Below are 17,651 nucleotides of genomic sequence, written 5' to 3'. Positions count from 1 at the left end.
GGAGGTGGCTTGGGCTGTCCATCTTCCCCACTTTGGCTGTTGAGGCACAGACTGGTACCCCTGTTCTCCAAGAGTAGAAGAGTCCAGCAGACCACAGTCTCTGGGATACAGATTTGACCATAGGGTTTAGAACCAAAGGTCTGAGCATAAGAGGCACAGCTGTTTCTGTTATTGAAGTTAAAATGGGTGAGAGCCAAGACACCTTGATTCCCAGAAGGTTTGTGTGGATGGGTTATTAACCACCTGTGGCCAGATAGCCTGACTGTATATTTAGCTCTTGCATATTTAACTCTATCTGGCTGGAGGTAGGTGCCCAAGTACAACATGAGGTGTTAGCTGCAGTGCATACTCTTGTTCAGCTAAAAGATAGTCTAAGGCCATCTGATTGTCCACAACAACATTGGACAAAGAGTCGATAGAGACGTGAATGGCCTCAAGTGCAGGAGCAGTGGAGGTGGCAAGTTCCTCAACCATTGTAATTAAATTGCATAGAGCAAACTGCCCCAAGGAACTAATAGTCCTATTTCTAATCCTAATCCACCTGCAATTATGCCTAGTGCCTGTTCATGCTGAAAATGGTTATTGAAATATCCAACTTCAAATACTGTAGAGTACACTTTTATCCATACATTATTTACACACTGGAGCATTCTAACCTGGGTGTCAAAGATGCCTTCTTCAAAACCTTTAAAAGGTAAATGGGGCTGTGGGTGTGTGGGGCTCAAACAGTTGAGCATCTGCTTCCTACTTGGGAGGTCCTGAGTTCAGTTCCCAGTGCTGCCTAAAAAAACAAAACAAAACAAAACAAAACAAAACAAAAAAACAGCAAATAAATGAAGAAGCCAAGTCAGGGAAGCTGATGTAGCTCTGTGGTTGAGCTGAGTGCCAGCTTCCCACATACAAGGTCCTAGGTTCAGTCATGGCCCTGATACCTTAAAAAGAAAAAGTAAATGGTTCATAGGGTTTCCAAAGATATTCAATGCTTGTGGTCATGGAGACTGTTATATTTTCTATGACCAGAGTGAGGTTACACATAGTTACTCTATGAAAGGCAATTTTCCCCCATGGGGTTGTGAATCCCAAGGTAAGAAATATACTGGCAAAAATTAAGCCAATGCATGTTTTTATCAGGGTCCAGGAGATTAGAAGAGGAGTAGTAAGATAGTAGATAACTAGTAAAATCCAGATAACTGCCGTGGCATGCCTATACTATATTTTCTCATTATCAACACATAGAAAAATGTACCCTGGTTGGGTACAAACTTGGGCCCATTGTTGATTCCACATAGCCATGTGGCTGGTTTTTAGTGTCTGGGTGTCCTCAGGCTTCTCAAGAGCTTTGGTGCTTGAGGATTTGCACAACTGTGGCAGCCTGTGACATCTGATTGAGACCCACATAAGATCAAACTTGAGAATCAGCATTCAACTCCATTTCAAATCTTTTAGCCAAAGGAACTCTACTTTGTTTTAACATTTTCCCTTTTGATCAAGATCCTTCTCTGAAAGCATTGCTGACCAAAATTTGATAGTGCCAGGGAGGCTCATCCCTGGGAGTCAAGTCCCATGTAGGGGGGAAGGTATGAATTTATTTGTAGAGATCAGCTTAGAGAGAGAAAGAATACAATTGAGCAACAAGGAGGTTTTTCTTCAGGGGGTGACTCTTAGGCATTAATTACAATTAAATTTAGTTTCATCATTATAGAAATGTTTCATAAATGCAATATTCAGGGTCAAGGGCCTGGCTTTTTAGCCAAGCTGCTTCTGTGAGGAGGGCTCATATATTCCAGAGTTTATTTTCATAGGTGTAGCAGTTTGATATAGTTCATGAATTCCAAAAATAGATATTAGGTTATGTTTGTAAATTGGTCTGTACCTGGGAGTGATTAAATTATGATTAGGGCTTTGATTGGGCCACATCAGTAATGTGTTGAGTCCCTGCCCCTTGGTGGGTGGGGACTCACAGATAAAAGGCATGGTAAAGGACAGAGTGGGAGATTTGATGTTAGAGTTTTGATTTTGGGGTTTGATGCTGGAGTCTTGAGCTGGAACCCTGGGAAATAAGCATACAGTGGAGCTTGGTTGTGAGAAAGAGAAGCAAGCCCTGGGAAGAGAGGATCCCAGGAAGCCTGAACCATGGCAGTTGGCAGCCATCTTGCTACAATACATGGCAAAAGACACTGGTGAGGAAAGTAACTTATGCTTTATGGCCTGGTAAATATAAGCTTCTATCCCAAATAAATACCCTTTATAAAAGCCAACTGATTTCTGGTATTTTGCATCAGCACTGCTTTGGCTGCAAGGAGACTGGAGGCAAGCCTCAGATCAGTCTCTGTGAGCAACATGGGGTCTGGGGTTTTATACCATCTGTGGAAGGCGGGCTTAAGGGAGTGGCTAAAATGGGGTGAGGTGCTGTGGGCCCATCCAGGTTGGGAAAGGTGGCTGAGTGGCAGGCTTAAGGATGACATGGGCCAATCCAGGTTGAGAAAGGCAGGGTTAAATGGAGCATGCTCAGTTGCAATTATGCTTTATCCTAAAATGAATATTTAGCATACTTTGTGACAAGAACTGGTTAAAGCTGGCCTCAGAAATAGTAACTTTTCTCAGGAGGCAGCAAGTTTCTTATGAATAAACATGAAGAGGTATGCATTTGAATTAAAGTTTCTAGAAACTTCTACAAATCAGTAAGACAGGGACTGAAAGGTAAGTGGCAGTTTCACTTTCCCATTTCTTTGGGTGCTTTGTAATATTTTGTTGTGAACTGGCTATTTGAGTATTATGTTATAACTCTGGAAATCTAGTTCCCCCACTCCTCTGGTACTGCCAGTTTTGTTTGTTTTTTTTTGTTGTTGTTGTTGCAGAGAGCTGGAGCCATCAATTTGTGACATTTCCAAACTAATTTGCTCCCAAATGAGGAATGGAAAGTTTCCAGAGGAGAAAACATGGCCAGACTCCTTGGCCACTTTGCCTGAGGGCACTGGAACAGTGGCCACCCTCAGAACTGACCCCCAGAGATCTAAAGCAGCTGACCCAGCACAGAGATCAGTTAGCAGACCACACACTCCTGGGGTTTGGAGGATGAGGTCCCTGTAGCCACCCTGCCCTGGCTTCCAAGCCACACCAGGAGCCAGGGCCCGCCCCACTGCTGCCTGCTGTGCTGTGGGGGCTGGGGCTGGGGCTGGGGCTGTGCAGAGGGGAAATTCACTGACACTCACTACAGTTTACCAGCCTCTGAGACTGGTCTTTCTCTTTTGTACCAATGTGTTTTGATGAAAAGATGTATTAGTACTGATTGAACTTTTGGGTTAAAAAATTATTTTTTTTTAATGAATAGTACCTCTTGTGTCTGGTATAAAAAACTATTGTCATCCCAGTCTGTGAAGATATTCTCTGATGCTTTCTTTAGAAAACAAAGCTTTTTAGACGTTTAATATTTTAGGATTTATTTCAAGTTCTAAGATCCATCTCGAAATAGTTTTTAGATGAGGTGTGAGGTAGGAGTTAAGGTTTATTTTTCAATAAAAATTTCTAATTTTTCAGCACCATTAAGTGAAAAGAGAGTTGTTTCTGTCAATAAACTGCTTTGGCAATTTGTTGAAAGTTGGGTGTAAAGTGTTTGTAGGTCTACCCTGTTTTGCTACATTGACCCATTTGTCTACCCTTATGCCAGTGCCATGCTGTTTCTGAGGTTTCATGGTATGTCTTGAAATCTGGTAGAGTATTTCTCTATTCTATGCTTTTTCAAGATTTTCATGGCCATCCTAATACCTCTGAGTTTCCATACAATTTTAGAATCAGTTTATCATTTTCTACCAAAAGCCTTCTGAAATTTTGATTGGGATCATATTGAATTTTCATTTTGAAAATATTGAACTTATATTCCATGAAGATTATATATCTCTTCTTTATTCATTTAGTTTTTCTTTAAGAGTTTTCAGGAATGGTGCGTAATTTTCAGAGTAAAGATTTGGTACGTTTGATTCAATTTATTTGTAGGTATTTAGTGCTTGATGTTATTGTTAAAGGTAGCTGTACATTTCCTAGTTGTTTACTGATAGTAACACAAAGAAAATGCATTTTATTATATTGATCTTAATTCTTTGGTCTTATTGAATTACTTGTAGATTTCTTTGGATGTTCCATACACAAGCACATCATCATTGACTCAAAAATTGTTTATTTCTCTCTTTTCAAACTTAATACATTTTATGTATTTAACTTATTACACAGGCTAGGATTTCCAGTACCATTTTGAATAAAAATATGAGCATTGACATCATAATTTTTCCCCTAACTTAGAATGTAGCTGTTCAATATATCATTTTGTGTCCTATGAATTTTCTTTTTCTTCAAAGATACTTTTTATCAGATTAGGGGAGGTTCATTATATCATGGGATTGCTGAGAGAAAAAAATGTATTGGTTTATTTTGCTTCAGTTGAGATCATCATATTTGGTTTTTTCTTCTTTATTGGGTTAACATGATAAATACATCAATTAAGGTTTTTTTTAAAAATCTATAATTTTTAACGCATATTTTTAATTATGCCACACTTTTCTATTGCACAGTTATACTTTTCCAGTTTCAATTACTTTTGGATTTTTTCATGACATAATCCTTATATTAAGGATATGTAAAACACATTGCATCTAATTCTATTATCCTCATATAATCACTGATTTCACTTTACATTTTTCCTAATTATCTATTTTCTTACTAAAAATTATAATTGTTATGAGCATATTTTTTTCTTTTTAATGTGTTTTTATTATAGAAGCTATGAACTTACAAAACTATCATGCACATGTATAGAATTCCCACACAACAACCCTTCACTAACACACCACACCCTTGTGGCACATTTGTTACACACTATGATATAATATCTTCAGACTATTAGCACTAATTATGGTCCATAGCATATATTCAGTATATTTTTCCACACCCCCCTATAATTAGCATAGTATATCTTTGGCATTGATGCAAGAATATTACAGTATTGCTGTTAACTATAGTCTGTAGGTTATACTAAGTGAATTTGTCCCATACTTCTCCAAATTCTCACCACCCTACAATTGGGAAATACATCTGTTCTAGCTCATAGAAGTACATTCTTGAATTTGTACTATTAGCCAAAATTCTCATCCACTTCTGGGTTTACTGTATTATTCAACCACTAGATCAGTCTCAAGCTTTCTTTCAGTTGACATTTATATTCCTAGACTATTCTTTTCAGCCACAATCCCATTTATAAACCAACTGCTTCTCACTATAATCACTATAATGTGTTACCATCAACTCTATCTTTTTCACATATTTCCAGTCAAGTTAATTAAAACTTGTATGTACATTAAGCATCAGTACTCCTTCACAGCCCTCCTCTTATCACCTAATAACCTATTCTCTAGGTCTAAACTCCATGCATTTATTTCATATTTACTTCATTATTAGTAAGACCATGCAATATTTGTCCTTTTGTGTCTGGCTTACTTCACTTAGCATAATGTCCTTAAGATTCATCCATGTTATCATATGTGTCCCAATTCCATTTCTTCTTACTGCAGCATGGTATTTGATCATATATATATACCACATTTTGTTTATCCATCCATCAGTTGATGACAGACACTTGACTTGTTTCCATCTTTTGGCAATTGGGAATAATGCCGCAATGAACATGGGTGTACAGATGTCTGTTCATATCACAGTTTTCAGTTCTTCTGGATATTTTCCTAGTAGAGGAATTACTGGATCATATGGCAGTCCTGTAGATAACTTCCTGAGGGACAGCCAAACTGTCTTCCCCAGAGGCTGCACCACACTACAGTCCCAACAATGGAGTATTCCTGTTTCTCCACATCCTCTCCATCACTTATTCTTTTCTGTTTTTTTAATAATGGCCATTCTATGTGTTATGAGATATTAGCTCATTGTCATTTTGATTTGCATATCCCTAATAGCTAGAGATATTTAAAATTTTTTCATGTGCTTTTTGGTCATTTGTATTTCCCCTTTCAAGAAATGTCTATATAAGTCTTTTGCCTATTTTTAATTGGATTACTTGATCTTTTATTGTTGAGTTGTATGATCTCTTTATATAGAATGGAAACTAAACCCTTATTGAATATATGGTTTCCAAATATTTTCTCCCATTGAGTGTGTTGCCATTTCATCTTCTTGATGAAGTCCTTTGAATCACAAAAGTGTTTAAGTTTGAGGAGGTCCCATTTATCCATGTTTCCTTTCATTGCTTGTGCTGTCAGTGTAAGGTTTAAGAATCCACCATTTACCACCAGGTTCTGAAGATGTTTTCCTACATTTTCTTCTAGGTGCTTTCTCATTCTAGCTTTTATATTTAGGTCTTTGATTCATTTTTAGTTAATTTTTATATAAGGTGTGAGATAGGGGTCATATTTCCTTTTTTTGACTATTTGTTGAATAGTCACTCAGTTTCTTTTATTTGTGAATTTTCTAATCTTGTCCTCATTTTTGAAAGGCAATCTTGCTGGATGTAAAATTCTTGGTTAGTAGTTTTGCTCTTGCATTATCTTAAATATATCATTCCACTGACTCCCTGCCTCCAGGTTTCTGATGAGAAATCAATATTTAATCTTATTTGGTATCTCTTATATGTTATGCATTGCTTTTCTTTCGCTACTCTTGGAATTCTCTTTGTTTTTGTCATTTGACATTCTGATGAGTATGTGTCTCAGAGTTGGTCTATTCAGATTTATTTGGATGGGAGTATGTTGTGCTTTTGGACATGGATATCTATATTCTTCAATAGGGTTGGGAAACTTTCTACCATTATTTCTTCAAATATTTCTTCTGTCCCCTATTCCTTCTCTTCTCCTTCTGGGACTCCCATGACATGTATGTTTCCATGTCTCTTGCTGTCATTTAGTTCCCTGAGACCCTGTTTAGGTTTTCCATTCTTTTCTTCATCTGTTCTTTTGTATGTTTTGGAGGCCATGTCTTCAAGCTCACTGATCCTTCCTTCTACCTCCTCAAATCTGCTGTTATATGCCTCCAGTGTATTTTTAATTTGATTTATTGCAACTTTTATTCCCATAAGATCTGCTATTTTTCTATGTCTGCTTTTAAATTCTTCTTAATGCTCACCCAGTGTCTTCTTAATATCCTTAATCACTTTAGCCATCTCACTGAATTTATTAAGGAGATTTGTTTGAACATCTGTGATTGGGGTTGTCTCAACTCCTTTGTGTCACCTGGAGCCTTATCTTGTTCCTTTAATTGGGCTGTAGCTTCCTGTTTCTTGGTATGGATTGTAATTTTTTGTTGGTGCCTTGGCATCTGGCTTACTAGATATATTTATTCTGGGTACAGTTTCTCTCTTTAGTTTAGGACTTGCTTGCCTTTTCCCTTGCTGGTTGTGTTAGGAGCCGAGGATGTAGTTGATGCTGTAAGCTGTGGAGACTGGAGCTGCTCACATTGCCCCAGAAAAAGTGAGATGAAGTTTCTCTCACTTTTCTCCTCTTCCTGGGGTAGGGAAAGAGCTGCAGCCATGTGTATTAATCAAAGCTTTGTAGGACAAGACTGCCTGTGGTTGCCCAGATAGACTCATGAAGCTTCATACTCCCTTCCTCCCCTACCTGGGATAGGGATGGAGCTGCAGGTGTGGACAGCAAACTAAGCTGTGTGGGGCTAAAATAGTTGCCCTGGTAAACTGATCTAGCACCTTCTCCTCCCCCTCCTGGGGGTGGGGATGGACCCTCTGGAATGGCCAACAATTGATTCCATGTGAACCAAATATGCCTGTAGTTGTCCTGAGTGGATGAGAGAGTACTGTTCCTTCTGCCCTTTAGGGGGTGGGGATGGAACCACAGGCACTCAGCAGATCAGTCCCTGTAGGCCAAAAGTACCTGCTCTTGTGGAGAGGCTCAGGTAACACCAGCCCCCTCCTATCCTATTAGGGGATGGGGGCAGATCCACAGGTGCCCAGCAGTTCAGTCTATGCAGGCCGAAGGTGCCTGCCATTCCCTGGAAAGGCTGAAGAAACCCAGCTCCCTGATGTCCTATTTGTGGGTGAAGATGGAGCTACAGGTATCTAACTATTTAATCTGTGTTGACTGAAAGCACTTGTGGTTATCCAGAGAAGCTGGGGAAACACAGTCCCTCTCTTGTCCTATCTGGGGTGGGGTAGAGCCACAGCTTCCAACTGTCAAGTTCATGCTGGCCAAGAGAACCTGAAGTTGCCCTGAGGGGCTGAGGAAGCATCAGCCCCCTCCTATCCTAGGGGATAAAGGGGTGGAGATGGAATTGAAGATGCTCAATAAACCAGTTTGTGCAGGGTCAAAGTACCTGCAGTTGCCCAGAGAGGAAGAGGAAACACAGCTCCTCTCCCATCCTACTGGGGTATGGGAAAGGATCTACAGTTGTCCAACTGTTCAGTCTGTGCTGGCCAAAAGATCCTTCAGTTACCTGGAGAGGCTGCAGGATGTACCCCACCCTTTGTCCTCCATGCAGGACATGGGCCTGGGACCTAGGCCAGAGCCATAGTCTGATCTCAGTGGAAAGAAGCTGGTCCCTACTGTCACTGTGATTTTCAATCAGCCCTTCTTCCCCTCATGGTAAGGGCAGAGTCAAAATGGCACCTACCAGCCTCTTTCTGACTTGGATAGGCTCAAACTTTAGCTGTTCCTAGGATTATACTTTAGCCCACTGAATTTACTAATCAGTAGTTGAAGTCAGTGCCCAGCCATCTCTTCCTGCCTCATTTTTTTAGAAATGGAGCTTCCAATTCTACCACAGAATATTTCTGAGGCATCTTGTGCCAGTGGAGGATGGTGTGGAGTGTTCTACTCATGAATCTTGACTGCAGATTCTTTTAAGGATCTTCCATTCTTTCAAGAATGTTGCAGGATGTTCTTCTGGACTCCTGGAGGCCCCAACAGGTGCTTCAGATAGCTCTGGGTGATTATTAACTGCTGTGTAGCATGAGGTGACTCCTGGAGCTCCTTACCCAGCTGCCATCTTACCCCTTCTTTGTTGGCAGTGTTTTTATCTTTCAACCTGATACAGCCCCTGCTCCACCTTTTGTGGCTGGCATTGTTTCTGACAAGAAATCTCCTCTCAGCCTTCTCTCTGTTCCTGTGTGTGTAATGTATCTTTTTTCTCTGGATGTTTTAAATATTTGTTATTTATTGATACTTTTAAGAAATTTTTAAATGACTTGCTTCAGTCTATTTTTTGTTTCTTGAGATAGGGCTTGTGATGGTTAGGCTATTGTGTCAACTCAGTCAGGTAATTGTGCCCAGTTGTTTGTTCAGGCAAACATTCAGCTAACTGTAATACAAGGGCATTTATGGACTTTAGTCACAATTGACTTTACTGCAGTGGTATATCCTAAATAGCTGGTTATAATTACATCAGTCAGGGAGATTACATCAGCAGTGAGTGACGCTTAGTCCAATCAGCTGAATCCCTTAAAAGGGGAAGTGATTCCAGCATTGAGAGAGAATTTCCCAGCTTGTCTTTGGACAGCCAGCATCTCCCAGGACTCATCACAAATCTTCTTTGGACTTTCATCAGAGCTCCTGGTTGCAGCCTGCCTGCGGAACCTGGACTTGTGCATCCCCACAGTCACGTGAGATACTCTGATAAATCTCTTACTATCAACAGATTTCCCTTGTTGATTCTGTTTCCTGAGAACCCTGACTAATACGGGGCTTAATATTGAGTTTCATAGATGGTAGGTCTATAATTTTAATCATATTTGGGAATTTTTCTGCTAAGATAACTTTTCTGTTCCCAGTCCTCCCCTTTCAGGAGCTCACATTAATGTATTTTGGGCTGTTAAAATTGTCCCATAGCTCATGGATACTCCATTCATGTTATTTTTCAATACTTTTCATCTGTGATACCTTTTGATTAGTTAACAAGTATTCAAGTTCACAAAGCTTTTCTTCTGTAATACCTAATCTTCTCCACATCCTATTTAGTGCATTTTCTTTATCAAAATTTTAATTTTTCTTCTCCAAGTTTGATTTGTACTTTGCAATTTTGTCTATGTGTCTACATAAAATGTTCAGTCTTTTCTCTAGCTTCTTGAAAAAATGAAATAGTCATAACTGCCTTAATATCCCCATCTGTGATAAGTTTCAGTTGATTGTATTCACTCCTCAAGATAGTCTATTCTCCTGCTTCTTTGTAGGCTTGGTAATTTTTTTGTTTGTTTGTTTTTAATTTCATTGGGTACTAAAACTTATCAATTTTCGCTTGTCTAATGCTGAATATTTTTGTATTCCTTTAAATATTCTTGAACATTCTATAGAATGAAACTAAGTTACTTTCAAACAGTTTAAGGGGGGGGCTTGTTTTTAAGCTTTTTCAGGTGAGAACTAAGAAGCAATTAATTTAGGATTGTAGCAGAACCTCTTTTTGTTCTATACCTGATGCCCCATGTATTATGTTTAGTCTTGCTGGCTTCCAGGGAGAGGCAGTTTCCCCCGGCCTGTGTGCGTCCAGAACTGTTCCCTCCGATCCTTGTCAGTGGTTCTGTCCTGGCCTCTGGATTTTCCTCCCGTGTATGTGCTGGTCAGTCCTGAGTGCAGGACTTGAGTGGGGCCCTGGGCAGGTCTCCTGGGCTCGTGGACTCAGCCCCCTCCCTATTCTCATCCCCTCTGTCCTCAGCCCCAGAGTTCTGTGCCTGGGCTCCTGCATCTTACCTGGAAGCATCTCCAGGAGGTAACTGGAGGGCAAACCAAGGCACCATCACAGCACATCAGAGTACAGTTATCACATTATTGGCATTTTATTAAATTGTTTACATCATTCTAATGTGACTAACTTAAAAATTAATTTCCTCAGTTGAGAAGAAATCTGTTTAGAATAAGCATTAACCAAACTCAACGTAAAAATACTCAACTGAATTAATGGTTAGAGTTCTTGAACATTTCCCGAAAATGTCCAGGTTTATGTGTCCAAAAGTGCCTGTCCCCGAGGCTTGTGCCCGTTTCCACAAGCCCCTCTGCTCGCTGACCTCCTTTGCCCTGCGCAGGTGGCTCGGCCAGCGGCCGGCGGGGCTTCCTGTGCTGCCTCCACTGCCTGCAGCTGAACGGGCGGGCGCTGGACCTTGAGGAGGGCACCCATCTCACCCTGGGGGTGGAGCCCGGCTGTCCAGGCCACTGCAGCACCTACGGACACTTGTGCCGCCACAGGGGGCGATGCTGCGAGAGGTGCCGCGGGTTTCTCTGTTGAGTGTGACCTCTTGGCCTATGTAGGCCCCTTCTGCGCAGATGGTGAGTGCAGGGGAGAGGAGAGGGGGGGCATGTGAGGGGATTGTGGGGGAAGGAAGTAGGGGAGGAGAGGGTGGGTGGAGGTGAGGGTAGGGAAGGGGAGTGGAGGGGGAGGGTGGGGGAGGGGAGAGGGAGAAGAGGGGGAGGGGAGTGGAGGGGAGGTGAGGGTGGGGGTGTGAGGGCAGGGGAGATAAGTGGAGGAGAGGGGAGTAGAGGGGAGGGGGGAGGGGAGCAGGGGGAGATGAGGGTGGGGGGAGGTGAGGGTGGGGAAGGTGAGTGGAGGGGAGGAAGGAGGAGAGGGGGGTGGGTGGGGGAGTGGAGGAGAGGTGAGGGTGGGGGTGTGAGGGCAGGGGAGATAAGTGGAGGAGAGGGGAGTAGAGGGGAGGGGGGAGGGGAGCAGGGGGATGTGAGGGCAAGAGAGGTGAGGGGAGGGAGGGGCAGGTGGGGGAGGGGAGTGTGGGGGCCTGAGTGCAGGGGAAAGTGAGGGCAGGGGAGGTGAGGGCGTGGGGCCTGGTGCAGGGATGCTGTAGCCACAGCTGGCCCAGACTGTCTGGAAACATGGAGTGTGACTCAGTGTCTCTTTGATGCAGCACTTCGGCTCCTAAATCCCCTTTAGGATGGATTTAATCTTATTAGGAAGTGCTGGAGTCTGTGCAAGCCAAAGCTGCCCCTCTGGTATCTGGAGGGACCTGGCCCCTTGCTCTGTGAAGCTGCCCTAAGGCCTTTGTCTCTTTTGATATTACATTAGTTGTCTTTATTATCTAAAGTAATAGCCTCTAGGAATAAAGAAGAATTTTCCAAAATGTGTTCTCAATGGTATAAAATTAATAAATTTTCCATTAAACATTGAGTCAGACTAAAACAGACCTTCAAAAACCTTTATATGCAGAATTGTCAGTGATCTTTGGTGAGAGTTAAATGGTAGAATATCTTTCATTCTCTCTCATTCTGAGAAGTCACAGCGATGCTTTGAAAAGGCAGAGGGGGCGACTGTAGGATCAGACTTCTAAGGATGTACTTATGAGCTTCATAGATGCTCACAGAAACAGCATCAACAAAGCAAACTTCAGCACCTGCATTTGGGAGTCTTTGGGCTGTACTATTTTGCCACTAAAGTCCGCTGCTCTTTGGAGTACAAAATTAGGTATGGATTGATCAGCACTTGACTTTCAAAACACTTAATGGGAATTAACTGCTGAGAAGTGGTAAGAATGTGATCATAAAAACTATACTTGATGGTAAGGCTGTGATGGTGAATGATGGTTTTCTGTCACCATTCCAAGATATTTTTCACCTGTACAGGTGAAATCCAACTGTGCCAAGGAAGGTTCTGATAATGGCAGAATGATGTGGCCATATAAACCCACCCTTTCCCCACAAATGACAATAAACAGAACTGGAACCCAAAGTAGAAACTGAGGAAAAGCAGTGAAAAGAGCCAGATCGCCATGTCCTCTTGGAACTGAGCTGCATGAGAGATCTGCAGAGCTAGGCGTTGGCGGACGTGACAGTGTGGTCGGAGGCTCGGCCACTGAGCCCTTGGGCTGGGGGTGCAGAGGGCGGTGCCGAGAGCCCAGACAGCTCTGTGTTCAGGTGTGGGCCCTTTAGCACCAGGAACCTCAGGGTGGACGTGCCGGTGGAGCGTGGTTTCTGCCCTAATCCTTTGCTGAACCCCGAGTTCTCCAAGCCCGGGAGGACACCGAGGGCCAGGCCCCAGCACAGAAACCAGCGTTTCCACTGCCCACTGGAGCAAACACGAGGACAAGGAGGAGAACCAACAGAATTAACTGCATTTGCAATGAGGTATCGACAATGTCCATTCCTCAATAGAAAGCACCACACGTGTGAAAAATCAGGGTATGTGGTCCTCATTCAGGAATAAAAATACCGTACAAGAGGAACTGACTCTGAGCAGATCCATTTGAGGTTTCAGCAAAGATATGGAGTCACGTTCAGATGCTCAATCAAAGGAAATAATGTTCAGAGAAATAGAATTCTAGGGCTGAAAAATACAACTAGGGAAATTTTAAATTATACCTATAACAACAAAAACTGAGAGTCAGTGTGCATGAAGACAGAGCAAATATAACTGACCCAGGGTGAAGCCTTGAAAAGACTGGAGAAAATGCGTGAGTTGAGAGGCTCAGAGTCTTATGGACAATATCAGTAGTTAGATAATTCACTTCTAAGCAATCCATGTGTTAAAGAAGAACTCATAAGTAAAACTAGAAAGAATTTTAATTGAATGATAATGAAAAACACACCATATCAAAACTGGAGTGGTAATGCTATTGCAGTATTTACAGGGAAATTAGGACTTTAAATTCCATTATTAGAAAAGGATAAAGGTGTAAAATCAATGATACAAGCTTCTAATTTTGAAACCAAGAAAAGAATAACAAAATAAAACTCAAAGAAAGTAAAATAAAATAAATTATAAAAGATAAGAGCAGAAGTAATTGAAATAGAAAACAAAGAAGAAAATCAATGTAATTAAAGTTGGTCAGGGAAGATACCAATAAAATTCATAAATTTAAAAACTCTCAAGTTAAAAACATGGAGGACGCAAATTACAAATATCAGGAATAAAAGATGTGACTCCAAAGCAGGTGCTACAAACATCAAAATAACAACAAAGTGCCTTTATGAACAGCATATGACAATAAAGTTTACAATTTATATGACATGGACATATCGCTTGAAAAATGCAATTTACAAAAACTGACAAAAATAAATGCAAATTTTGATAACTGTTAATTAAAAAGTTAAATTTCTAATTAAAACATTTCCACCATGAAAACTCCAGGTTCGAATGGCTTCACTGATGATTTCTATAACACATCTAAGAAAAAAAAAATTAGCCCTACACTAGCTACTTAAGAATAGAGATGAGGGGAACCTGCTTTCTAATGCATTATATGAATCCGCTTTTGCTCTGATGCTGAAATATAACAAAGACCTTACAAGAAACAAGCAAACAAAAAATCCCAGGACTATATCTCGTGACTACTGACCCCCAAATAGTTAACAAACTGTTAGCAAATTAAATTCAACAATTAGAAAAAAAGTAATAGATCATGAAAATGGAACTATAATATCAATCTAATTTTGTAAAATATTTCCATGAAATTCACTATATTAACAGAATAAAAGAGAAAAAAATAATCCTCTCAGTTTATCGGGAAAATGCATTTGACAATATTCAGCATGAAAACTGGGAATGTAAGGTGTTTTCTTCAACCCGGTAAAGCACATCGACCACTGTATTGATGGTGAGAGACTGGGGGCTTGGATGCTTTCCCTCTTAACTGGGAACAAGACCAATGCCCTGTCCCACCGTTTCTTTTCACCCTGCTAGCGATCTTATCCAGTGGAATAAGACAAGAGAGAGTTTACTTCCCTCATGCAAATGAAGAAAAAAAAAAAACTCTCTTAATCACAGAAGATGTGATCACCTATAGGGAAAATCCTTTTAATTTATAAAAACTTACTAGAAGTAATGAAAGAACTTAGTAGGGTCAATATACAAAAATCAATTGACTTTCTATATGCTAGTTACATATGAATAGAAAACAATTAAAATACAATTCTATTTACAACCTAATCTGAAAATGCAAACTATTCACAGATAAATTGAGAAAAATATATGTAAGATATCTAAATTAAATCTGAAAAAATTAACATCTAAGTAAATGTAGGAATATATCATATTCATGAACTGGAAGATTCTTACTGTTACTCTATCAATTCTTCCAATATTGATCTATAGATTCAATGAACGCCATTAAAATCTTAGTGATTTTTTAATTTTTAGTAGAAATTGGCAAGCTAATTCTAAATTTTATAGAGAAATGTATGAGGACCTTGTATTCCCAAAGCAAATTTTATATAAAAAGCAAGTTAGCAATGGAAAAGAGTAATGAGACATAGATGGACTCCTACATCTATGGTCAACTGGCTTTCTGCAAAGGTGCTAAGACCATTCAAGGGGGAAAAGAAAGTCTTTTCAGCAACTGGTTCTGGATTACCTGGACATCCAAGTGGAAAAAATGTTTATAACTTGACAATTTACTCATACCACGTACAAATATTACATTGAAATGGATAATAGGCATACATACTAAAACTAAAATGATAGAAATTCTAGTAGAAAATATAGGAGAAAAACCTCTGTTACCTTAGAAAGACAAACGTATTAGAACACAAAAATATAAATCATAAAATAATGAATTGAAATCCATCAAAATTAAGGAGTTTTATTTTTCTTATGTTAGAAGCCAAAATTGCACTGTGGGTGAAGAGGAAACAGCCCTCTGTCCTGAGAGTGGTTTGTAGGGTGCAGCGGCGTGCGAACCTTCTGTGCAACGGGGATATGTGGATCCAGGGATTACACAGCCCAGCAGCTCTCACTGCCCCCCGTGCACACACGTCTGCATACACACGAGAATTCCTCTTGTTTGGGCTACAAGGACACTCAAACTGTTTAGGGAAGCAGGGTCAGCCTCCTGGGCCCCTGCTGGGAGACGACCACCAGATTATGCAGCACAGTCAGCTCAGCATTCCATTTCCAGTGGGCAGTAAAATAAACAAGAAATGAGAGTACTGGGTGCTGCTCTGCCATGGGGAGGGAGACCCTTGACCTCTGACCATTCCTGCTCCTGGGGAGGACGGAAGATGCTCCCACCACAGGCTACAATGGAGGGATTTGAAGAACCGAAGTAGAAGACAAAGCCTTTGACAGCCAGGTCATTAGGTTATTGCCTCCAACCAATAAAGCACATATTGAGCTTGAAATTTTGACATTATACTGAAGAACAGACATTTATAGCTTTAAGATATTTTGAGAATTATCCTGGTGTTTCCATTTACTAACTGTGTTTTTCATTTTGAGAGGTATAGATATTGGTTATAATATTCTCTGCTCTTAGTGATTAAAATTTCCTGAAATTTAATCTAAATGTCTACAGACATACTTAATAGAGACCCCTAATCCTTTTAATATAAAAATATTATTTCAGAGATTTCTGCATATTTTGGAACTGGCTCCTCTGTGACTTACAATTTCCAAGAATATTATTCCTTAAATACCAACTCCAGTTCCCACGCCACCACACCCTATGGGGACACAACCCTAGCCAGGGAGAGGCTCGCGTTCAGCTTCCGTACCCTGCAAACCCCAAGCATGCTGCTTTATGTGGCCTCCTTCTACAAGGAATACCTCAGTCATCCTTGCCAAAAATGGTGAGTATCATTTTATGTCAGAAAAGTAAATTTTATCATTAGAATTGTAGTAAATATGAGGTTTTTAGTGTTTAAGCCTCTCAAACTACAAACAAGGAGAAAATGCATGCTCACTTAGTGTAATTTTGGTTGTATCTGTTTTATTTTTCCAGGATTATAAAAATATTATGACAAAATGTTTCATTTAAGTAATTATATGAAGATCCTTTCTGCTGTAATATTTTGATAAATTTGCATATTTCTTGTAAACAGAATTTTTGTTATCCCTGGAAGCTCTTCATTAGAAGTATAAGGTATCAGTTACATGTGGAAAACATTTCCTCCCCCTTCCAGGCAAGGGGGAGAAGAATTGAGGTGGATGCTAACACAGTAAAGTGAGGTAAAAATAGCTGTCCTTGCACACCAAATGAACTGTTTTACCTGCTGAACTAAATCATGCTGTATCCATCTCAAGAGGAAAAGTGAATTGCAGCTAACTGCACAGCCAGCTCCTCTTTCCATGGCAGTGGAATGAGGCCTTAAACCTTTAAATAGAAAGTCAAGACACCTATTTAGTATCTGGTAATAGGATTTGAGTACAGGCCATCAGACGATTGGGGGCTTGAGGCGAATGTTTGCCAAAGCCAAGTCAGGAGACGCTAACGTGCAGAACTCTTAAATCCTAGCCCAAAGGCTTCTTACTGTATCCCACCTCCCACTGCCTGGTGAGGGATGCAGATTCCAGCAATATGACCTCTGGAGTGTGAATGGACTGTTGATGTGTGGCCAGAATTCCAGATATGGCCTTGCCCATTCACATCAAAATCTACCTAGGAATTCTAACCTCTATAGGGATATTTAAGCTTAGGTGTAGATTTCGGGATGTAAACTGCTTAAGCAGTAGGAGAATTTCATTGATATATTGGAAGTTACTCTGGCAAGCACAGTACTTGGCCTCCTAGCTTGTGGATGAGCAAGGAGAATCCATTTTAGAGGTGCATTCGTTTCCCACTGGTCAGAGTTCAGGTCCAAGGCTTCACCAACAGGGAGTACCTGCCACAGGCCTTTGACAGCCACATAGCAGCTCCACTCTTCATAGGCATGCTGTGTGGAATTCCTCAATTATTCACCTTTCAAAATTTCAGAAGTACACTCAAGGAAAACAAGACTACAGGA

At 40.6% G+C, this 17,651-nt stretch overlaps 1 protein-coding gene across 1 annotated transcript in view; it reads left to right on the top strand.

The window, feature by feature from the left end:
• Positions 1-17,651, top strand: part of LOC101437762 (contactin-associated protein-like 4) — a 194,181-nt gene that overhangs the window by 150,669 nt on the left and 25,861 nt on the right. Inside the window, 4 exon segments of the mRNA XM_058299594.1 lie at positions 11,018-11,214; positions 11,216-11,258; positions 16,274-16,472; positions 16,474-16,500. Of these exon segments, the coding sequence (XP_058155577.1) occupies positions 11,018-11,214; positions 11,216-11,258; positions 16,274-16,472; positions 16,474-16,500 (466 nt within the window).

Source organism: Dasypus novemcinctus, chromosome 6 (genome assembly GCF_030445035.2).
Source record: "Dasypus novemcinctus isolate mDasNov1 chromosome 6, mDasNov1.1.hap2, whole genome shotgun sequence".
NCBI classification, from domain to species: Eukaryota; Metazoa; Chordata; class Mammalia; order Cingulata; family Dasypodidae; genus Dasypus; species Dasypus novemcinctus.
The sequence above is the reverse complement of the archived record's forward strand: the minus strand, read 5'-3'. Positions and strand labels throughout refer to the sequence as shown.